This window comes from Eriocheir sinensis, unplaced genomic scaffold (assembly GCF_024679095.1).
Source record: "Eriocheir sinensis breed Jianghai 21 unplaced genomic scaffold, ASM2467909v1 Scaffold18, whole genome shotgun sequence".
Taxonomy (NCBI): Eukaryota; Metazoa; Arthropoda; class Malacostraca; order Decapoda; family Varunidae; genus Eriocheir; species Eriocheir sinensis.
Window position 1 is genome coordinate 430,680 of NW_026111183.1, and position 24,840 is coordinate 455,519.

Below are 24,840 nucleotides of genomic sequence, written 5' to 3' on the forward strand. Positions count from 1 at the left end.
TACCTCCTCAAGGTGTCTTCTAAACCCCTCATAATCAGCTTTTCTAAAGTCAGGCACCAACACAGGGTTGAGTTCATGGGTCACCGCCCAGTCTAATTTAAACCTAATTTCCTTGTGATCACTGCCACCTAATTCTCGCCCAACATCTAGCTCACTGATTATATTCTCGTTGTTAGTCAGGACTAAGTCTAAAATGTTATTTCCTATGGTGGGCTCATTTACTGCCTGATTGAGAAAATTATCATGTATTATTTTCAGAAAATCCTCAGATTCTAGACCACCCACCACGCCTTCCTAATCTATATTCCTATAGTTAAAATCCCCCATTATGCAGAAATTTTTGCTCCTGCTCTCCCTGCCTACCTCTTGCAGTAATATATCAGTGTCCTGCCTGCTAAGGTTGGGTGGCCAGTAAAGAACAACTAGAATTAATTTGTCTTTCCCTTTGTGGACGTCCACCCAAACTGATTCTGAGTCGCCATTTGTTTGAACAGAGCTGTTAGCGGAATATTTAGGTGTGTCTTTAACATAAAGTGTAAACCCCCTCCCCTTCTTCCCTTTCTATCTTTGTGAAACATCTGATAACCATCTATTTTATAGGCGGTGGCTGAACAGATAGCGAGACGGCCCCGCGTTCAGGAGGAGGTTCAATCCCCGACCGGTGCCACCAAGCTGGGATTTTTCAGCCGCCGCCGAGTGGCTTAAAACTATCCACATGCTGTCCAGAAGACCACCTATCAACCCAGACTCTAGATTCTAGGATTAAAGATGAGCTCCGGGAGGGCAGCATGAGCCAATGCAAGATGGCGCCACTATAAACATTCGACTGCGCCAGAACGGGCTGGGCCGACCATCAGAACCCACCGAGAAGAAGCCTTGGACCGACCATCAGGATCCACCGGGAAGAAGCCTGCCGGCGCAATAGGCCAAGACGTTAAAAAAAAAAAAAATCCGACATGAAGTTTTTGTTTGCAGTATCCACCCATGTTTCCGTGATAGCTATAATGTCGAGTTTCTCGACACATGCTTTCCCCCTCAGTAGATCTATCTTGTTCCTGAGACTCCTACTGTTGGTGTAATAAGCCGTTCGCCCGTCCTTTCTTACATCCTTTCGATCACCCCTGCGCCCCCTAGTCCCAGTCTGCGATACATAGCCACTGATGACAGGCCCTCCCCCCTCGCCTACTCTAAAAAATCCTGTAGGGTGCTAAGTGATCGCTCGAGGGAGTCTGTGAGAACCTTCACCCCCTGAAGCGACAGGTGCACTCCATCCTTGGCATACAAGGTGCCTTTATCGTAGAAGAGGTCCCAATTATCCAGGAAAAGCCAACCATTTCGCTTACAGTGGGCCGCCAGCATGCTGTTTACTGCTAAGGCTCTGGAAAGCCATCCCTCACCCACCCCCTCCTCGGCAAAACACCACGAACGGCTGGCACCCCCCCCTCCCCCCGAAGTCTCTCACTTTGGCGAACGATTCCCTAAAGCGCCGAAATATCTCTTCGCTACCCACTCTACCAATGTCATTACCCCCGAAACTGCAGAAGACGATAGGCTGTGTCCCCTCCCCTGCTAAAATTTCCTCCATTCTGTCAGAGACGTGCTGGATGCCCGCCCCGGGAAAGCACACTCGTAGCCTATTTTCCTTATCCCTTGAACAAAAGTACCTGTCAATGAACCTGACTTGAGAGTCCCCAACCACCAGGACTCTACTCTTAGAAACTGTCAGTAGACGGAACGGAAGCCGCTACAGGTGGAGATGGAGCGGCGGAAGAGGAGGAGGAGGAAGGGGAGGAGGAGGAGGAGGAGGAGGAGGAGGAGGAGGAGGAGGAGGAGGAGGAGGAGGAGGAGGAGGAGGAGGAGGAGGAAGGGGAGGAGGAGAAGGAGGAGGAGGAGGAGGAGGAGGAACACAAAGAAACACAAAGGAAGAACAAACAACAGCAGACCTGCTGGTCCTTACGAGACTGTTTGTGACAAGCTACACTATCTAATCAAAGGTGGAAGATGAAGGACAGCAAAAGAGAAGGCTCCTCCCCACTCCCCCATCCCTCCAGCCAAAGCTGGCAGGAAAGGAAAAAGACCCATGCAGCATGGAAAAACTGCATGGAAATTATGTAGGAAAGAGGAAAGAACTACCATTACTACTACCACTAACCGGGCGATAAAAGCGGACAAGGACACCAGTATTCGAAAGAACTTAACGTTATTACGACAATGAGTAATATCTTAGTTGCTGGTTGGATTCAAAATACTTGTCTAATCTATTCTTGAAGGCCGTAACTGTTTTACTATCAACGACATCACAGGGTAGAGAGTTCCAAACATTAACAACTCGATTGAAGAAGAAGTGTTTAGCCTCGTGCGACGAGAATCTTTTACCACTTATCTTCAAATTGTGATTTCTTCTTGCTCTATTTGATCGATCAATTGTAAAGTAATCTTCCGCATTAATATCACTGAATCCTTTAAACATTTTAAACACTTCTCTTAGATCGCCTCGCATTCTTCGTTTTGATAGGCTGAATAAATTTACTTCTTTAAGCTTTTGTTCATATGACAAATTTCTCAACCTAGGAATCATCTTTGTTACTCTTCGTTGAACCCGTTCCAACTTTTCTATGTCTTTTCTGTAGTAGGGAGACCAAAACTGTACACAGTACTCTAGACGGGGTCGAACGAACGAATTATACAGTTTTAATATTACTTTTTTCCGATTTATTATCAAAGACTCGTCCGATGAAGCCAACCAATTTGTTTTCAGTTTTAACTACCTCTGAACAATGCTGACCAGGCTTTAAATCGCTTGATATAGTGATTCCAAAATCCTTTTATTTACTTACTGCAGAAAGTTGTTGGCCATTCATTACGTACCGAACGCGATTGTTATTTTTCCGATGTGCAACATTTTACATTTATCAACGTTAAATTTCATTTGCCATTGATTGGCCCAACGTGCAAGTCGATCTAGATCTGATTGTAAAGCTTCTTCGTCGAGTGTCGCAGTTACTTTACTAGCAATTTTTGTGTCATCAGCAAATTTTGATACTTTGCAAGTGAGCCCATCATCGATATCATTAACATAAATTAAGAAGAGCATGGGGCCAAGCACTGATCCTTGAGATACGCCGCTTCTGACATCGAGCCAGTTAGATGTAACACCGTTTGGAACTACTCTCTGTTTCCGCCCAGAGAGCCAGTCCACTAGCCAATTGTGAATGTTACCCGAGATACCGTGCGCCAGTAGTTTGCTGATCAATCGTTGGTGGGGGACCTTATCAAATGCCTTTTGAAAATCCAGATATATGATATCTACTGATCTGCTTTCATCAAACACCTCAAAAATATAATGAAAAAAATCAGGTAAGATAGTCAAACACGAACGTTTACTACGGCAGCCATGCTGCGAATTATTTATTATATTATTTTCTTCGAAGAATTTCACCATATTGTCGCGAATGATAGTCTCCATTAACTTACAAACAATCGATGTCAGGCTAATTGGTCGATAGTTTCCTGGATGAGACTTGTCTCCCTTTTTGAAAATTGGTGTGACATTTGCAAGTTTCCAATCCGACGGAACTTTTCCAGCTGTTAAAGATTTATTGAATATGATGGAGAGCGGTTTACAAATTTGATGTTTGATTTCTTTTAAGACCCTAGGGGTAATTTTGTCTGGACCAGGAGCTTTGCTTACTTTAATCTTTTCAATTGTGCGTAAAATGTCACTTTTTACGATTAGCACTCCACTTAACATCTTTTCGGTCCTTCTAACCTCCTAGGAAGTAGGAGAGAAGGAAGGAGAGGAGGAGGAGGAGGAGGAAGAGGAGGAGGAGGAGGAGGAATGTGGAGGAGGAGGAGGAGGGGGAGGAGGAGGAGGACGTTGAAGGGAAAGATGGAGAAAAAGGAGGTGGCGGAGGAAGTGGTGGAGGAGGAGGAAGAGGAGGAGGAGGAGGAGGAGGAGGAGGAGGAGGAGGAGGAGAAGTAGGAGGAGGAGGAGGAGGAGGAAGAGGAGGAGGAGGAGGAGGAGGAGGAGGAAGAGGAGGAGGAAGAGGAAGAGGAGAAGGAGGGGAAGAAGGAGGAGGAGGGGAAGAAGAAGAAGGAGGAGGAGGACGAGGAGGAGGAGGACGTTGAAGGGAAAGATGGAGAAAAGGAGGGTGGGAGGTGGCGGAGGAAGTGGTGGAGGAGGAGGAGGAGGAGGAGGAGGAGGAGAGGAAGAAGGAGGGGGAGGGGAAGAAGGAGGGGGAGGAGGAGGAGGAGGAGGGGAAGAAGGAGGGGGAGGGGAAGAAGGAGGGGGAGGAGGAAGAGGAGGAGGAGGAGGAGGAGGAGGAGGAGGATGACGTTGAAGGGGAAGGTGGAGAGAAGGAGGTTGCTGAGGTGGTAGTGGAGGTGGCGGAGGAGGTGGCGGGAGAGGTTGGGGAGGAGGAGGAAGAGGGGGGAGGAGGAGGGGACTGGGGAGGAGGAGGGGACCTGGAGGGAGGCGGGGGTGGTAGCGGCTGTGTGGGGGTGGGGAGGGGAGGCGAGGGTGGAGGAGAGAGGAGAGAGAAGGCAGGGTGAGGCGGATGAGGGGGAAGAGGAGAAGGGAAGGGGGGAGGAACTGGTGGGGGAGGGCGAGGGAAGGGGCGAGGAGGGACTCCCGCGAGTGGAACACCTGCTACACTCTGTCGTCAGGAGACCCTCCCTCAAAATTTCAGTGTCCCGTGTCAGCGCATGAATGGCATCCTCGAGTTGTCTGATGTTCCTTCAATCCTCCTTTGCCTTCATGCAAAACCGATATGAATCGATTGCCCCTTTGCTCGTTTTAAAATACTGGGGTGCTCTCTCCTCGCGTGCGTCAGACTGTATGTATTCCACAACCCTTTTTAACATATATTTCTTAACCTACAGCTCTCCCTTTGAGGGCACTAACGGTGTGCGTATTTTGCAATGTCTATTCTCGGTTGAAAGGAGAAAGATGAAATGTTTGAGGCTAAATATTCATCGTCTTTTCGTATAACTACTACTAATATTACTACTACTACTACTACTACTACAACTACTACTACCAAAAGTACCACCACAATAACCACCACCACCACCACTGCCACCACTACCACTAATATGCATACACAGTACGTCAGTTTCACAGAAACCTTCTCTTCTAATCTTTATTTCAAGTTACTCGTGTCTGAGAACCGCCGAGTCGCTTACTCTTCACCTATAGATACGCTTCATATCAAGGCTCCGAGGCCGCTTCGAGATACCCTCATCACCAAAACACAAGATCCGAAAAGGAATGAGACGGAAAACCAGACACGTACGAGTCAGTTGTCTGTTTTCTATATTGCATTAGAATATTATATTTGAAAATACATGTGGTTGAGAGAGAGAGAGAGAGAGAGAGAGAGAGAGAGAGAGAGAGAGAGAGAGAGAGAGAGAGAGAGAGAGAGCGTCTCTTCAAAAAGCTCCTCAGATTCTTTAAAAGCTTTGTGCGTGCGCGCGCGTATTTTTTTTTTTATTGTGTGTGTGTGTGTGTGTGTGTGTGTGTGTGTGTGTGTGTGTGTGTGTGTGTGGGAAGGTGGGTCAGAATGGCACAGGTGGGTAATATGGACCAGCCCGTTTTCTGTGAGTTTAGCTTCTGGCAGCTATTGATATGGATGTGGACTTACTCCTCGGCTCATTAGTCACCAGTAACATCGGGGCAAGTATGGACGCCGTCGTTTGTTTGTGTGTGAAAAATCTCAGAATATTTGATCACCAGCTGATCTATTGGTAAGGGTCTGATAAAATCGTGTTTGTAGGAATACTGTGACTCATAATTTCATGTGTTATTGCATGATTCTCTGGCGTTACTCTGTGAATGAGTCTGACTACTGAAACATTTTTCTGCACCGCCAATGTTCCGCTGGGATTGTTGTTAACATTTTCCTTGCCCTCGGAGCAAAACGGCCCACTTAACAATAATTATTATTTTTTGCTGCTAACTAACTCACAACTTCAGAGAACAAAGATAAGAACATAAGAACATAAGAACATAAGAACGCAGGAGTCTACAAGAGGCCGGTAGGCCTGTACGAGGCAGCTCCTCTGACCCTAAGCTCCCGTGTATCTAACTCCACCTAATATCGCTGTCCATGAATTTATCTAGTCTATTTTTGAATGTGACAATTGTATTGGCACTCACCACATGAGTGAGTTCTCTGTCCCTTTTATATGAATATTAATTTTATGTTCAGGAAGGTAACGTCACTTTTCATTATTTCGTGAGTTTATGCTGTTCATGCTGCTGAGCCAAAGAACAATTATTTTTGTAAAGCATAAAGAACTTTTTGTTCAGAAATGTAATTTCACCTTCACTTGTGAGTACTTTCATGAGATTTCATTGGTGTTCATGCTATTGAGCCACAGATCATCTGTTTTTGTAATGGAATATAAACTTTTATGTTCAGGAAGGTAATATATCACTCTTCATTTGTGAGTAGTTTATAAGAATTCATTGTTGTTCATGCTACTGAGCCTAACAACAATTATTTTCTAATGGAATAAGAGCCAGATTATTTTAGTTTTATGTTCAGTAATCTTTCCAGTGTGATTCTCTATCAAAACGTATGTTTTGGCATGTTACCAAGCATTTCCATATGAGGGCCATTTTGCCCCATATGTGAGGTCCGTTTTGCCCCACCCGTTGTTCAAAATGGCCCACCTGTGGCTATTTTATTTTTCTAATTTTCATGAGTAAGGGATCCAAAGTAGTTCTTCCAAAAAGAGTTTAGTTTGTTTAATGATGAATAAAGATGACCAAAGCACCAACTGTATCTGAATAAAGTACAAAATTGCAGTAAAATCTGGAGTATTACCAAGACTCCTAAAGCTACCATCTTATCGATTTTTGGGAAGTTCAATCAAAATCTCTCTCTATCTCTCTCTCTCTCTCTCTCTCTCTCTCTCTCTCTCTCTCTCTCTCTCTCTCTCTCTCTCTCTCTCTCTCTAATACTTTTCCTCGGTGTTTAATACTAACAGTCTTCCTCTCGCTACCACCAACACCAGTACTATTGTAAATCTCGAGCATGCATTGCCTAATTTTGAAATAACAACCGATGAAGTCCTTAAAGCTCTCCATTCACTTAAAACAAATAAAAGTCCTGGACCTGACAAAGTATATCCAACTCTGCTGAAAGAAACAAAGAGCGAAATACTCTCCTCCCTCACAACCGTATTCAATATGTCCTTGCGACAAGGCATCGTCCCTTCAGATTGGAAAAAGGCTAACGTGACACCGATTTTCAAGAAAGGAGACAAAAAAGTACCAGGTAATTACAGGCCCATTAGTCTAACTTCGGTTGTAGGTAAGCTACTTGAGGGCATAATTAGAGACAAAATTGTGAATTACCTTGAAAGCCACTCATTGATTGGGGACTCACAACATGGCTTCCAAAACAAAAGATCCTGCCTATCAAACCTATTAACCTTTTATAACGACCTCTTCACTGTTTATGACGTAACCAAATCACTGGACGTAGTCTATCTTGATTTCCAGAAAGCGTTTGATAAAGTCCCGCATCATAAATTACTTTACAAATTAAAGCAAATAGGTATTGACGGTCAAGTAAACCAATGGATCGCGAATTGGTTGAGCAACAGACAACAAAGAGTAGTGATTGACGGATTTAACTCAGATTGGGCGCCTGTCACTAGTGGCGTCCCTCAGGGCTCGGTCCTTGGCCCAGTGCTCTTCATTATTTACATCAACGACGTGGATGTTGGACTCAATAACCGCATTAGTAAATTTGCAGACGACACAAAGATTGGCAACTCGGTTCTCACTGGCGAAGACAGGCAAAGCCTCCAAGAGGATTTGCACAAAATTTCAGCTTGGTCGGATAGATGGGAGATTCCCTTTAAAGTAGTCAAGTGCCAGGTCCTTCAAGTTGGAACGAGGAATAAGAAGTTCGAATACGAAATGCGCGGCGTTATACTCAAAAGCGTTCAATGCGTCAAGGACTTGGGGGTCAAAATAGCGTCAAACCTCAAATTCTCACAGCAATGCATCGATGCAGCAAATAAAGCGAACAGAATGTTGGGCTTCATTAAAAGAAACTTTGTATTCAAGAATAAAGATGTAATACTCCCGCTCTACAACAGTTTAGTCAGACCCAACTTGGACTATGCGGTACAGTTTTGGTCTCCCCACCATGCAAAGGATATTGCTAAATTAGAAGGTGTTCAGCGTCGGGCAACGAAAATGATCCCTTCCTTGCGCAACAAATCCTACGAAGAAAGGCTTTCTACCCTTAACATGTTCTCTCTTGAGAAACGTCGCCTCCGAGGAAAACTGATCGAATGTTTTAAAATACTTAATGGTTTCACGAATGTAGACAGATCAACATTGTTTATGATCGATGACACTTTGCGCACGAGGAACAATGGCGTAAAACTCAGATGTAGACAAGTAAATTTAGACTGCACCAAATTTTTCTTCACCAACGTTGTAGTGCGAGAATGGAATAAGCTTCCACCGTCATTGGTCCAGTGTAACACGATTGACTCCTTCAAAAATAAGCTCGACCGTCACTTCCTTCAACTTAATATCAACTAGAGTAGAAATGCAACGTTTTGGAGTCTTCTGATTAATGTAAAATCACTTAGGTTTAAGGACAGACCACCAAGTCTGGACCATGGGGTCTGTGTGGTCTGATTTTCTATGTAAATCTATGTAAATCTCTCTCTCTCTCTCTCTCTCTCTCTCTCTCTCTCTCTCTCTCTCTCTCTCTCTCTCTCTCTCTCTCTCGAAGCTTAAGAGAAAAGATCGATGAATTGCAGTGCCTAACTGAAACAGAAGACTTTGATGTAATTGCCGTAACTGAAACATTTATTGACATCGCTAATAATGACTTAATTTCTGAATATGATATAGATAACTTTATATTTTTCAATAAAGACCAAGTTAATCGTAGAGGTGGAGGAGTGGCTCCTTACAACAAAAGTAGCTTACAGCCCGTTGATAAAACACCAGAGGCCAGTACTGTAGAACACGTGAGCGTGAGTACAAATCCCGATCAATTAAAAATCAACATATCCGTCACTTACAGGCCTCCAGGCCAGTCACGCGAGGATGATGAAATAATGTATAGCGTTTTGCAAAGAACTCTCTGAAACAGTGATGCATTGATTTTGGGCGATTTTAATCTACCGCATATAGACTGGCAGACACTCACGGGACCCGAGGGGGAATCGCACAGGATGTTAGACTTCGTTGAAAATAACTACCTTAGCGTAATGGTTAGTGAACCGACGCGCGATAATAATATTCTTGATCTTGTATTAGTAACCCAAGAGAACTTAGTTGACAATGTTAGTGTTTTCGAACACCTCGGATCATGCGATCATAGACTGGTGCGTCTCGACATAAGAGTTCAAACAAGGATTGCAGAGAATAAGGTATTGGTTCCCAATTTTAAAAGAGCGGATTTTGAACAATAAGACAGTCATTAACGAACTTTCAATTAGTATCCAACATCGACGTTGAAGAATCTTGGCAAGACTTTAAAGCTCGATTACTAACTGAACAAAATAAATCCGTGCAATCTTGTGGAAAGCGCCGAAAAGTTGAAAATCCTCCGTGGTTTAATAATGAAATCATATTTGCTCTCCAAAAGAGGAACTTGTTATATAGGCAAAAGAAAACCGATAACTCTGCCGAAAATAGTACACGGTACTACGAAGCAAGACGACAAGTTAAAAGTTTAATCAAACAGGCGAAACGGAGGTACGAAGTAAACATTGCGGTAAATTTCAAGTCAGATCCTAAAAGTTATTTTTGATATGTAAACAACAAAAAAGAGATTCGAAGTGGGATTGGCCCATTAACAGATAATTCGGGCAATATCGTGACAGACAGCCAACGCATAGCGAACACGTTAAACTCTTATTCCTCCTTGGTTTTTAATAGTAGCTCTACCGATACTGCTGCTGTTCCTAACACTATTGAAAATCCCAGTCATTCCCTCCCTGACTTTGAAATCAGTACAGATGACGTTCTTAAGGCGCTGCAGTCACTTAAAACTAACAAAAGTCCAGGACCTGATAAAATATATCCAAAATTACTTTAAGAAATATCAAGAGCGATACTCAGGCCTTTAACAATGCTGTTTAATATGTCTTTGCACCATGGTATCGCTCCTAGTGATTGGAAAATGGCTAACGTAACATCCTTTTTCAAAAAAGGCGACCGAAAATTACCGGATAAATACAGGCCAATTAGCTTAACTTAAATCATTGGTAAATTATTTGAGACAATTATTCGAGATAAAGTAGTTAACTACCTAGGGTGTAATTCGCTAATCCTGGACTCGCAACATGGTTTCCGTCAAGATCAAGAGAATATACCAGGTCTTCTCAACCTCGTACCAGAATTCTCCTCTTCTGCGCATTGACGTCACCTGCCGCCCCTCAGTCTGCTTCGACTAAAACCTACCCACCAGTCCTCACCTGACCACAGGTGTAGACGCATCCCGTGTGCTCCATTTTCTTTGATTTCGATGGGTGACTTTAGTATTTAGGATTAAGGAAGTGAAGCAGTCACAGAATTAATGGGCAGCTAGGGGTAAGAAAAGACTGGGTAAAAGAGGATAAGGTGTTACAGAGGGTGTCAGGGTGGACAGGAGAACTGTTCAATAGCGGATGATTCCGGCGAGTAAGAATATGTCATAAAATACTTGGATAAGAAGGTTCATTACACACACACACACACACACACACACACACACACACACACACACACACACACACACACACACACACACACACACACACACACACACACACACACACACACACACACACACACACACACACACACACACACACACACACACACACACACCATGAAATATCTCGTTTTCCTTATTATTCTCCGCCTGCTCTGTATCATACGGCTGATGACGTCAAAACCTGAGCGTGAAAAGACCTGTCTATTCTCTTGATCTTGATTTCCGTAACAACAGATCTTATTTGTCGAATCTATTAACGTTCTATAAAGAGCTTTTTGCAGTCTATGATGTTTATAAATCACTTGATATTATTTATTTAGACTTCCAGAAGGCGTGTGATAAAGTCCCACACTGCAAGTTGCTTCATAAAATCAAGGAAATAGGTATCGGGGGTAAGCTTCACGAATGGATCAAGCACTGGCTAAGCAATAGAAAGCAAAGAGTTGTAATAAATGGAGTGACCTCTGAGTGGATGCCAGTCACTAGTGGTGTCCCCCAAGGCTCTGTCCTGGGACCCGTTCTCTTCGTCATTTACATCAACGACATTAACCTTGGTCTCAATAATTTCATTAGTAAATTTGCGGACGACACGAAAATCGGCAATGCGGTACTTACGGAATGTGACAGGCGGAGCCAACAAAATTTGCGTAAAGTATCAGATTGGTCAGTAAAATGGGAAATGCCTTTTAATATAAACAAGTGCCAGATTCTGCAGGTTGGATCTAGAAATATAAAGAAGGACTATGAAATGTGCGGCGTTAAAGTTAAAGGCGTTCACTCGGTCAAAGATCTTGGCGTCACAGTCGCGTCTAACCTCAAGTTTTCCCAGCAGTGCAACGAGTCCGTTAAAAAAGCAAACAGGATGATCGGTTTGATTAAAAGGTTTGATTAAGAAGAGAGGGCTAAAAATGAGGTCCGCTGTATATATAATAGTGAATAAGGAATTGACGCAGTGAGTAAAGGATGGACAGGCATAGATAGACATGTGGATATGGAAATAGTATAGGTGTGGATGGAGGGATGGATTAAAGGATTAGTAAGGAAACAGATGTTTGTAAACTGAGCGAATGTGATTTGGTGTTGTAATGTGAGTGCTTAGGTGTGTCACCGTATGTGTGTAATTCAGCTCTTGGTCTGCTGCGGGTCAGACAGCCAGCCGTTCCCCTACGAAAGAGCACAGAGCTCGTAATACCGATCTTTGGGTAGGACTGAGACAACTCACACACAACACACCGCTACAACGAGGTCACAGCTCCTTGCCTGACGTCGCGTACCTACTCACTGCTAGGTGAACAGGGGCTACACGTGAAAGAAGATAAACCCAACTTATCTTCACCCGGCCGGGGAATTGAACCCCGGTCCTTCTGGTTGTGAGGCAGACGCTCTATCCACTGAGCTACCGGGCCGTGTGTGTGTGAATGTGTGTGTGTGTGTGTGTGTGTGTGTGTGTGTGTGGTGGTAGTGGTGGTGGTGGTGATGGTGGTGGTGGTGGTGGTGATGGTGGTGGTGATGGTGGTGGTGGTGGTGGTGATGGTGGTGGTGGTGATGGTGGTGGTAATGATGGTGGTGGTGGTGGTGGTGGGAGGGGGAGTACACGGAACAAGGAAAGATGTCGAGGTGGGTGTGTTTATGGAAGTGGAAGGACGGAGAGAAAGGGGGAAAGAAAGAAAGAAAGAAAGAAAAACAATCATTGTATTACTGCCAGGATCTGCGCAAACAGTCTGACATTTATAAGAAAAAGCGCAAGTAACCGAGACACCAAGAACACCTGAATCAAATAACTGTATCTGGCACTGAGTAGGTTATGCATCCCTCGGCGCAGTGGTTAACTTCCCTGACTACAAATCTGCGGGCCAGGGTTCGAGTCCCGGCCTTGGCAGTCGGAGTGCAGCCCACTCAGCTGTTCATCCTCCTCTTCGGGATGGTCGATGAACGAATATCTGGGGAAAGCTGGAGAAGGCAGGATGTGGAAACCCGGATGTTACACTGGCCCGTGTCGGGGTAATGGATTCTTATCCACCACAGGTTCAGAGGACCAACGGGACGGAGATGAGCACCGCCGCCACGCTCAGCTGTAGGGTGTGCTTCAACTCTACCTTTTGTTGATTAGGTCCACCTGGGTCACTTTTTTTTTCTCTTGTACCGCCATTACATAATGCATAAAGACTCCCTCGAATCAGTACTCGAATGAATTAATGATTCAAATGCTCCAAGGATTTAGATTTTACAGCCAGAGAACAATTAAAAACCTTAACTTACACTCTTTTTAAAGGCGTAGACTTGGAGGAGATGCAAATGGGGTTTCTGAATAGGTTAAAGAGATTGGCAAGGGAGTTTCTGATGAAACACGTATATATATATATATATATATATATATATATATATATATATATATATATATATATATATATATATATATATATATATATATATATATATATATAAAATACACAGAGAAAAGGACAAACAACAACGGATACAGATTAGATGAATTTAGGTTTAGGAAAGAAATGGCTAAGAACTACTTCACGACCAGGTGGTGGTAGGTGAATGGAATACAAGGGGCAGACAGCACTGAAAGATTTCAGTAGAGGTTAGACACATTTATGGCCGGGAAGGGAGCTCGGTGAATCAACCACTCCCAGGGGCGCTGTGTACGCCGACTGGCCTCCTGTGGTCTGCATGTATCCCTATGCTACCTCCTTTAAATATTGGTCCTGACGACGGCTTCGCACACTTCGGAGCTTTTTTCTCCCTATAGTCATCTTGCGCAGGCTTAGCCTAGAGGCCCCCCCCTCCCCCTTCCCCTAAGGTAACAGTGAGTGGGTCTTCTTGGTTAGTTTGGTGTAAAGTGACTAAAGATACCTTAGCATCGCAGTGATTTGCGCCCTTAAAGGTCTGCCATTCAGCTCTAGACTCGGGACCATGCAATGTCAACTCCGAGCTACCCAAAACGGCGTGTCCGACACCGAGGTGACGTGTTGAATGGAACGCCTATACGCGTGTATCCACTACCTGGACCAATGGCAAACAAAACCCACTACGAGCTCCTGGGCGTGAAGCCCGAGGCCACCCTGCAGGAGGTCAAGAAAGCCTACCACCGCCTCGCCCTCAAGATTCACCCTGACAAGAACCCGAATGACGCGAACGCCAAGACAAAATTCCAGCAGCTGCAGCAGGTGATGGAGACGCTCTCCGACACCGACTCACGGGCCCGATACGACGCACGGATAAGGAGCACGGCCAGTCAGGCCAAGGCTCCGGGGAGGAAGCCTTCCTACTCGGCCTCTTCTTCGGCTTCCTCCTCCTCGTACGCGTCCTCCTCCTACCACTCCTCCTCCTCCTCCTCCTCCTCCTCTGCAGGCTCCTTTTCAACACCGAAATCTAAATCAAAATCGTTTCACATAAATAAAGAGAAAAGAAACAAGGAGACTGAAGTAGGCTCGACGGCCTACATGTGGCACCTCCTATTTCCCTTCAGATATAAGACGATTGTAATAGACAACACCTCGCCCAAGGAGAAGAAGGCCAGGAAGAGGAAGCGGTACCGGCAAAACAAGAAGGCGGCGTCGTTTCACTAAGAAGGGACGCCGGGACGGCAGGCAGGAGTGAGGCGTCAGGAAGGCTTTTGAGCCTACATCATTCCATCAGTTTTCTCTTCTTCCTTTCTTACTGACTCATTCATGTGTTTCCCAGCTCCATCTCTTCCCAAAGTCAGACCCAGTATATACTTTCCCTGTGTCGGAGTATTCATTATGTGTTCCTTCTATTACGATATCCTATTATTACTGTTATTGGGACTATCTTACAGTAAAGCAACTTATTTATATTACTTCTTTTTTTTCCATTGTTTTTCTTGGGTTGTGTAGTGCGCTGATGCTTCGTGTGTCCCAGTGAGCGTTGTGGCTGCTTCCCTTCATATTCCGAAGCCGTGTTGTGCCGATGTCTGGTCATGTATCAGTTCTCTCAAGGAAGCGTCTTAGTCTGTCGTCAACTATCCTTCACTCTTTTCCCTTGCTCTTTTAATTTTCTTTCTCCTACTTTTCCTCCTGTTCCATGTTTAGTGACTCCTGTTAGCTGTAGGATGTCTTGAGTTACCATGACTTGCAACATTTGAATTTCCTTCCCTCTGCCTATCGCTCTGATCAGTATTGCTGGCACTGTTCTTCTTGTTCTATTCATCTCCATCCTATTCCTCACCTTCCCACTCATCTTCCCTGCACGCATGAATGGCGGTGTTGTTGTCCTCGTATCCTCACCTCGAGTCAGCTCGAAGAGGAGGAGGAAGAGAATTTTGAGGCCTGAAACTATGTGAGATGACGTGGGAAGTAAAGTGAAAAAAAAACATGACTGGTCTGGAGTGGGAATGGAGTGAAGTGGGAATGAAGGGAGTGGGAAGTGAAAAATAATGAGAGGAAAGTCTAGAATGAAGTGAAACAAAGAACAGATGAGGAGGACGGTATAAGGAAGAAATGAGTAGTAAGAGAAGTGTGAGAGGAGAGTGAAGTGAGTGGAAGAAACAAGAAAAAGATGATACTAGGACAGACTCAGAAGAAAGGAACACGAGAGAGCTAAAGGAGAGGAGTGTCAATAAGATGATGAAACATGAACGAAGTGAAGGCTGGGAGAGGAGGGTGTGCAGGAGGCGAGAGGAAGGAGGCGTGGGTGTGACGGAGTGAGAGACAAGGAGGTGACGTGAGATATGACGGGAATGAGAATTAGATGATCCGAGAGTGAGAGATGAGTGGGAGATAAAAGATGACGAGACGAGATGAGATGAGCAATTTTATCTCTCAAAAGACGGAGTTGTATTAATCACTTTGAAACACACACACACACACACACACACACACACACACACACACACACACACACACAAACACCACCTTTTCCTCCTCCTATTCCTCGTCCTCCTCATTGCCCGCCTCCTTCTCCCTCTTCTCCTCCAAGACACCAAACATAATATTAAACCACCCTGAGACCACCACCTTCCACCTCCTCTCTCCCCCTGTCCCCCACCATTCACCTGGATTGGAGAGTGCCGGAGGGAAGAGGGAGAGAGAGGGAGAGGGGTGCAAGACATCATTGGAGAGAGTAGCCGTTTCTCACACGCCGTGGTTTGTGTCCCGCGAACAGTGATCTGACCACGACGCAGATTAACCAAGGCCTCTTAGGAGAGAGCCTTAGCTTCATAACAGGCTCAAGGCGACGGGGGGGGGAGGAACACAGGAAGGAAGGAAGGAAGGGTGAAGGAGGCTGTTAGATGGTGAGGGTGTAGGAAGAAGAGGAGAAGGATGGAAGAGATGATAAGAGGAGGAAAATATAAGATGAGGGGAAGAGGAGAACAGGAGGATGAAGAAAGGGGTAACGAGGCAGTGTGAAAGAGGGAGAAGATGTAGGAGAAAGAGAAAGAAGGGGAGGAGGAGAGCTGAGGAAAGTAGGAGGAAGTGGAGGAGGAGTGGAAGAAGAAGGAAACGAGAGGAAGATGAACAAGAAAAAGGATGAGCAACGGAATTAAGAAGGGAGAGAAGCAGAAAGGGAAAGAAGAGGAGTAGAAAAAAAGAGGAAGAGGAGGAGAAGGAGGTAGTGGAGGAGGAAAAAGAAAGGCAAGGAGGAAAGCAGACGAAGTATAGAAAAACATGAAGAACGGGGAAGGAATTAAGCAAAAGAAGGCAGGAGGGGGTGATGTGTGTGTGTGTGTGTGAGAGAGAGAGAGAGAGAGATAGAGAGAGAGAGAGAGAGAGAGAGAGAGAGAGAGAGAGAGAGAGAGAGAGAGAGAGAGAGAGAAGGAGGAGGAGGAGGAGGAGGAAGGTGACTTTAAAACAGTTACAAAGGTTAGATCTATTTATCTGTCTAGTTCTTTAGTACTTCAAGAGCTACTTATGCCTTCTTATTTAATCCTCCTCCTCCTCCTCCTCCTCCTCCTCCTCCTCCTCCTCCACCTTCTCCTCCACCTTCTCCTCCTCCTCCTCCTCGTCCTCCTCCTCCTCCTCCTTTCTCAAAACCACTTTTCCTTTCACTGTAACTTCTCCTTTACAAGAACCTCCACCCACCTGCTCTCTCTCTCTCTCTCTCTCTCACACACACACACACACACACACACACACACACACACACACACACACACACCCACACTCCCACACACACCGCTCCGGTAGCTCAATCGGTAGGGCGCTGCGCTGCAAGACTTCACGGACAAATAGGGGTGGTTTGAGCTCCGCTCAGGCCGAATTCTTTCGGTTGACTAGGAGTGGTTACTGTCCCCCTTGAGCAAGGGGGATGGGGTGTGTGGTGTGTGGGGTCCTGGCAGTACCCAGAGGTCCACGATGATGAGCACTTTCTCACGTCGGGAGGGTGCCTGCTGGCGAAAGCGAGTCTAACTCGTGATCAGGCCGTGGTGAATTACACACACACACACACACACACACACACACACACACACACACACACACACACACACACACACACACACACACACACACACATAATAAATGGCTTGATAAATATACAGAGAAAGTGGAAGAGTGAAATAAAAAAAAATATATAAAGGTGTAATACAAAAGAGCAAATATTTTCCCCTGAGGTGAAGTAAAATTATCATGTTCGTATTTTTTTCAGATTAATTAAGGAAAATGAAAATGAGGTGTAACAAAAGAGAGCGATAAGTAATAATTTCCTCCGAGCTAAAGTGGGATTATTATGCTTGTATTTTTAGGACAGCGGCCAGGACCAACGAGTCAGCTCTGCCCCTCGTCTCCTCACCGTCCTTCTGAACATTCCCTTGGCCGTGAGCCGCCTCCCTCTTTCCCATCACAAGCGGCTTTCCCCTCATATGCCCCCGTCCCCTCCCTTTCCTTCTGTGTATACCCCTTCCCCTACTCTCCTCCCTCCTCGCCATCACAACCTTCTTTTCCCTCGTGTAAATGAATGGTGTCCTCAATTGACCAACCCTTCTCCTTTCTTCTGCACCTCTTCTTTACATCACTTCCCTCTCCCTTTATAGGCCATCATGCCTTATTGTTCTCTCTCTCTCTCTCTCTCTCTCTCTCTCTCGCGCGCGCGCGTTAAACTCAAAAGCGTTCAATGCGTCAAGGACTTAGGGGTCAAAATCACGACAAACCTCAAATTCTCACATCAATGCATCGATGCAGCAAATAAAGCGAACAGAATGTTGGGCTTCATTAAAAGAAATTTCTTATTCAAGAATAAAGATGTAATACTTCCGCTCTACAATAGTTTAGTCAGACCCCACTTGGAATATGCGGTACAGTTTTGGTCTCCCCACCATGCAAAGGACATTGTTAAATTAGGTGTCCTTGCGCAACAAATCCTACGAAGAAAGGCTTTCCACCCTTAACATGTTCTCTCTTGAGAAACGTCGCCTCCGAGGAAAACTGATCGAATGTTTTAAAATACTTAATGGTTTCACGAATGTAGACAGATCAACATTGCTTATGATCGATGACACTTTGTGCACGAGGAACAATGGCGTAAAACTCAGATGTAGACAAGTAAATTCAGACTGCACCAAATTTTCCTTCACCAACGTTGTAGTGCGAGAATGGAATAAGCTTCCACCGTCAGTGGTACAGTGTAACACGATTGACTCCTTCAAAAAAAAGCTCGACCGTCACTTCCTTCAACTTAATATCAACTAGAGTAGAAAAGCAACGTTTTGGAGCCTTCTGATTAATGTAAAATCACTTAGGTTTAAGGACAGACCACCTAGTCTGGACCATGGGGTCTGTGTGGTCTGATTTTCTATGTAATTCTATGTAATTTTCTCTCTCTCTCTCTCTCTCTCTCTCTCTCTCTCTCTCTCTCTCTCTCTCTCTCTCTCTCTCTCTCTCTCTCTCTCTCGCATGCAACCCCTTCCTTCTTATCTCTACTGCAAACTGCCTTCCCTTCTTCCTCCCATGCTCCTCTTTACCCATTCATTCCCTTCCTCTCCCCATTCCTCTTATACACTCTTTCCCAAACCATTTTCTTCTCTTCCCTATTTCCGTCACTTTTTTTCCCATTACCCTTGCAGCCCTTCCTCCTACCATATACTCCTCTCCCCTATACGTCAGCAAACCTGTCTTCCTCCCTTGGCCTTGTTGGGCACCACTGAGAAGTGATAGGCGTTGGACAACAGCGGCGGCAATCGGTGGCTCCCATTTGAAACAGTGCTGGACATGCAGCGAGTGGCGACGACCGTGAGTGGCGGGCTCTATATGAGAGAGAGAGCCGCCGTCGAAGCGGATTACCGTATAGGGTAACCACAGCGGCCACGTGTGAAAGGCTCCGTTGAAAACTACAGGAGGCAACTATAACACCGTGCAGCGCTGGCATGCCCCAGCTATTCGGCTGCCTCGTGTGCACCCCTACCTGGCCTGGCCGCGGCACCTCCTACCAACTAGCTCTAGACTCAGTCCTATGCAATGTCAACTCCAATCTCCCCAAAACCGTTTTCCCAAAACCGAGGTGACGTGCTGAATCTTGACCCTATACAGTCATGCTCTTGACTCTGTCAAGACATCCAACAGACAATACAGCCACATGGCTGACGTCAAGGAGATCACCGAGCACTGCGAACACAAACTTGCCACCTTCTCCTTCTCCGGCCACACGGCAAGGACCGGCAGCATGGACCTCTCCGTGATCAAGAAGAAGCAGCTCAAGATGGGCACCGTGCTGGGCGTGGGCAAGTACGGCACGGTGTACCGGGGGCGCCTGACGCTCCCCCGGGCGGGGCGGTGCCCGTGGCCGTCAAGAAGCCGGAGAACGACCCCGAGCTGCTGGCCAAGACCTCCGAGGAAGCGGGTGTGCTGGAGGAGCTGGAGGGCGAGGCGGCCGTGCCCCGGCTGTACGGGCTGACGGCAGACTCTCCCCCGTGCATGGTGATGGAGCTGTGCCTGGGGGAGCGGCTGGAGGACTGCCTGGGCCGCGGCAGGGTGCGCGCCTGCCTGCTGGCCCTCGTGGAGGTGTGCGGCGTGGTGCGGCGCCTGCACGCGCGGGGCATCGCCCACGGCGACATCCACGAGGGCAACGTGCTGGTGGACGCGTCCGGCGAGGGGGTGCGCGCCTTCCTGTTGGACTTCGGTCTGGCGGCGCGGGGCGCGGACCCCGGCCGCATAAACCCGAACTGTGTGACTTAGCATTAGCCACGTTCTGCGCAATATTTTGGGACAAATTTCGCGGTCGTTTTGGTTTTGGGTTTGGTAAGTGGCTCGGTCGTCGTCCCTTACCAAGAGGGGCTGCACCTCTGGGTTTTCCTGGCCCTCTTCTTGCGATAGATGTTGGCTGGCATCGAATTTTTCCTCTGCCAGCTCCCTTATTGCAAAGGCCACTTCCAAAGGTCTGCAGTATGCTGTTCAGCTGATTCCCACTTTTCACAGTCTTTAACCGTCTCACAGCAGTACTGAGGGCTGCCGCAGTGTCACTGTTGGCATATTTTTCGACCACATTTTGGAATGTAGCTACAAACTCGCCAACATCTGGAGACTGGTGCGGATTTTCATCTTGATTCTCGACGTTCACTTCAGGAGGCATTAGCTGGATCTCTGTGCTTTCCTGGGATTCCTGAACAGGAGAAGCACAGGCAGTTTCTTCTTTTTCTAATGTTGGCTCCAACAGTCCTCTAAAAAGCCTTCGGTGGAACTTTCTCGTCGCCTACTGCCACTGACGCCAGCCACCGTCTGTTTTCAGTAGTGGCAGTGAAGACTTGGGGCAGGACCGTCATGCTGTAGTCTGCACAGGCAGCTTGATGTTTACACAAGGAACCATTTTCCCTGCAGTACACTCACAAAATCCAGTCACAAGATCTACGTCGTACTGAAGGGATGGAGTAGACTGGCTCTGGACTCTGTACTTTCCGTTACCTTGGAAAGTAACCATTTCTAGAGGCAGTGTAGCCGTGCTTAATGATTTCACTCCGTCTGCCAAGCGCAACGTCCACCAGCCTCTTCTTCATGTAGCTGTCAAAGATTTCGGCCATGAAAATGATCAGCTGCGTTGCGTTGTATGCCTTGCATCTAAAAAAAGAGAGAGAAAGAATAAATAGACAAGTAAGTAATGTTCTGCAAACACTTAAATGTTGATAAGGGAAGCAACAGAATGCAACAGAATATTAGATTCAGGGGGGAACTTAATTATTAGAAAGGAAAATATGTTGTGTATGTGATTTACTGTAATGGAAACACTTGAATATAATAGGCAGTAATACCCTACTTACAATAATCACGGAAATCAAGAAAATTAAGGACATTGTCATCACTAGTAACGCAGATGAGTTTGTTGATGATGCGAAAATATGTAGAACAAAAAAAAAAAAAAGTAATAGAACACAGTCGAGCTTTACGAGAAGGCCTCCAATTGTACAACTAGTCAGTAAAATGGCAGTTTGAATTTCATGTTGATGTATGGTACTTATATTAATAAAACCAGCCATCACAAATAAGAAAGAAACATCCCTTGGCGCTTACCTATTAAGAACGACTTCCTTAATGATGCACATTGTTGCCTCACAGAAGTTGTTGGTGTGATGTCCACGTAGCACCGCACCTGCCCTGAACGTTATCGCCCACTCGTCACTCCTTTCCATCAGTGAGCCTAGATAGCTGAAATAAGAAAACGAAAATAGTTGTTAGACCTAAATACTGGGTGTTCAGAAGAGCATGGAAACTCACACGACCTTACATTAACTATTTACAAAAGGCCAGCAAACATCTAGACAGCTCGTGAAGTCTGTAGTAGTAGTAGTAGTAGTAGTAGTAGTAGTATATAAATGTTATCAATTATTATGATGATTTTGAAAATATTAAAAAAAAATGCATTATCTGTACTTATCATCCATATTACGAAATCACTATTGTTATAGATATGATTAACATTATGGCAATATACTGTACCTTCTAAAGTTAGGATACTTCTCCGAAAGAGGATTAGCCTTGAATTTTCCCCATGACGTGAATAAATCGTTCTTCGTTGCTGAATATACGAGGCTTTTCACTATAGTCATAAGTTCCTGGCGATCTTCTTTCTTGATTTCGTGTCTCGAGTCCAATAGCCACCTCCATACTTGTTGTAGAAAATGAAAAATGCAGAGGAACTGTCGAGCTCCAGGCCAGGTTGCTGCTAGGGCTTTCCTCATGGCATCGCAGTTGTCAGTCATGAAAGTCTCCGGCGTGCCCTTCCCATAGAAGGCCTTTTCTGCTACAGCACTCTTAACCATTTCAAAACCTGTAGATAAGAGCAAAGGTGATTAACTTCAGATATATCCAAGTATGCGTCCAGAGCACAAGCCAAGCTTCACAGAAATGACAGTTACCCTAGGTTTCCAACCGACCCTTTGTGTGTGTGTGTGTGTGTGTAAGAGAGAGAGAGAGAGAGAGAGAGAGAGAGAGAGAGAGAGAGAGAGAGAGAGAGAGAGAGAGAGAGAGAGAGAGAGAGAGAGAGAGAGAGAGAGAGAGAGAGAGAGAGAGAGAGAGAGAGAGAGAGAGAGAGAGAGAGAGTTAGTATGCAATACGAAGACCATTTCTATGTATTTCTCACACGCACAATATACCGATTACAAATCCACAGTCGGAGTTAACAACATTCAGTAAAAGGAAAATTGTCAGACTTACCTTTTTTCAGTGTTGCTTCATCTTTGGAAGATGTAAACAGCACTGCCAGTGGAGCAGCACCTGCTGGTCCAGCACAGAGGAAGGAATAACTGAAGTGTTGAGTTGGTCAACACATCCGTGGCATCCACAAAGATTACTTCTCCAGCTTCCCTAAATTTAATGTGGACTCTCTTCATAAAAGCTGTAACAAGTACTGCAGTAAAACTTCCTTCTGATATGTCCTCCAGTATCGTCACATCTGGGTTATTTGCGGCATACTTTCTGATTGCCTCTGCCATTGATAAGTTCTTCAGGCCACCATGTTCATTCTTCAGCCATTCGTCTCTCATATAACTGATAGCACGAGGCGATGGGTTTATAGCATGATTGGCCTGTCCAAATAAGTCATCACACAGCCCCATTTTTAGGACATGGAATCTTCCAGCCTGATTAGCAGTCATTCCTGAAAATTGAAAATTGAACGTATAGCAGAATGTGTTGTCCATGGTGCTCGCGCAGACATGAATAATGTACCTAGCTATTAAAATATTCCTTAAATCTATGTCACATGCAGTCTGAAGTGTTAAAATATTACACAGTCAATAGTGCAAGTGCACTAAGAGACACAACATAAAATGCTACATCAATCCTGCTTAGAAATTAGTATTTTCAGAACGAAAAACGAAATGAAGTAGTCAGTGAACAATTAGTTACCGTACCTTGCTCAAAATACTTAATAAAAGTCTCCCTCGTTTCCGGAAGTACCCTAAGCTGGTTCAGAGCTTCTGCAGACTGTAGAGAGTGATTGTGCTGTCCCTTCAGTTTTACGAAGCATGGGTGTGTGGCCATCAGTTTGTCCTTCTTTACAGTGTCCTTAGTTATGAACCGAATGACAACGTCCATTGTTACAGGGCACCTACGAACAAGGTTAAGATGAATATCAAGAACAGCATAGATAAGAAATGGGGATGGTAGAAGGAGCTGCCTTGAGTACGAGAGGTTTGCAGTTTCCTTCATATAGTGTGTTAAAAATAACTGATATGTATTTTGAACCGCAGGGCATAGTAAATGTATCCTATTTATAGAACAAATTTTTAACAGGTACTTACCCAGTATATGTTCTCTTCTTTCCCAAGTGGCGAGCAGCACCATGATGACAAATTAGTATTTTATGAAGCAATTTTCTGCAACGGGCAGGATATACATGCTTGACGTTGAAGCAAGTGTTGGTTTTTCCCATGTATAGCTCCTTCCAACGCTGGAACTCTTCGTCGGTTTTCACGTTTAAGCGAAAATGCACTAAATCTTCTGTCTCGGTTAGAATGATAGTAGAAAAACCTTCGTCTTCGAAATCGAACACTTCGAGGTGTTGCCATGATGAAGTTTAGCCTCTGACTGAGTCCTCTCAGCAGTCACCACCAAACTGTGGCTGACCTGAGTGCACTTGACCTCATGCCGTCACTGCCCCTCCCTTGTTAATCCCCTTGAACCATTTCTATACTTCAATCATGTCTCCTCTAACTCTGCGTCTCCATTTAGGATCATTACTGCTTGACCTAAACAGTTTCTTTGGGATAAAGTCATTCTGAATTTCTTTTTATTTTGAACAAAATTATTATATTCTTGATATAAATTTATAAAACTTCTAGAGAGACTGCTTGAATTAATTTCTATGCGGTCACTTCTGATGACCTCTCCTTGACCGAATCTGCTGTCTGGGGTGTTACCTGAACTGACCTGATCCTGACCTGACCTGACCTGACCTGAACTTGATGTCGTTAAAACTGTTAATAAGGACCTTGATGTAAACATAGCATATAAATATATCTCCACCATTAAATCAACGTTAGTAAAAAACAAGAATTTTGTAGATGGTACAGCTGGCGTATATAAAATTGACTGTAAAGATTGTGACCTTGTTTATATTGGAGAAACTGTTAGAAATTTAGAAACTCGTGTAAAAGAACATCTATATGCTTTTCGGACATGTAACCTGAATAATGCTATGTTTAAACATGCTTCAGAAAATAATCACTCTATTAACTGGGACGACAGTCAGCTATTGTATAAATGTAATAACTTTAAGAAACGTAGAATAATAGAGTCTGCATGTATACAAAAGTTTGATAATTTTAATCTTAATGAAGGTAATTTTAAGCTAGACCCTGTAATCCGTTCTTTAGTGCTGACCTCATTACCCTCCCTAGGGAACTCAGGTCAACGTGAGGTGGATAGGGGTGGGGGGTAGACAGGACTAGTATGGGAGAATCAGGTAGACGTGACAGAGTATAATGTGAGGGCTTATGTTTATTGCAGCTGAGCATAGAATCTCACAGTTTTCTTAGTTATCCATAAAAGCATCGTTTTCTGCGTCTTGGGCCATTATGGATACTGAGTATGACGACTCTACGGCCTTTTTCAACCACTTTTAACCCAATGGTGCCGAACAATAATACAGTTCGGGTTTATGCACCCCGGCCAGCAGGAGAATGACGTCATCGACATAGCGT

General features: G+C 45.0%; 1 protein-coding gene and 1 long non-coding RNA gene across 2 annotated transcripts; one reads left to right on the forward strand and one right to left on the reverse strand.

The window, feature by feature from the left end:
- The first annotated feature begins 19,283 nt into the window (after positions 1 to 19,283).
- LOC126990601 (uncharacterized) lies at positions 19,284 to 19,882 on the forward strand. Its single transcript, XM_050849289.1, has 2 exons — positions 19,284 to 19,442; positions 19,502 to 19,882. Exons 1-2 carry the CDS (start codon positions 19,284 to 19,286, stop codon positions 19,880 to 19,882), a joined length of 540 nt encoding a protein of 179 aa, XP_050705246.1.
- A 774-nt stretch (positions 19,883 to 20,656) lies between these two features.
- LOC126990600 (uncharacterized) lies at positions 20,657 to 22,065 on the reverse strand. Its single transcript, XR_007744590.1, has 3 exons — positions 21,635 to 22,065; positions 21,209 to 21,343; positions 20,657 to 20,758 (listed from the first exon to the last, which is right to left on the reverse strand). It is a non-coding gene; the product is annotated as an uncharacterized LOC126990600 (long non-coding RNA).
- Positions 22,066 to 24,840: the final 2,775 nt, after the last annotated feature.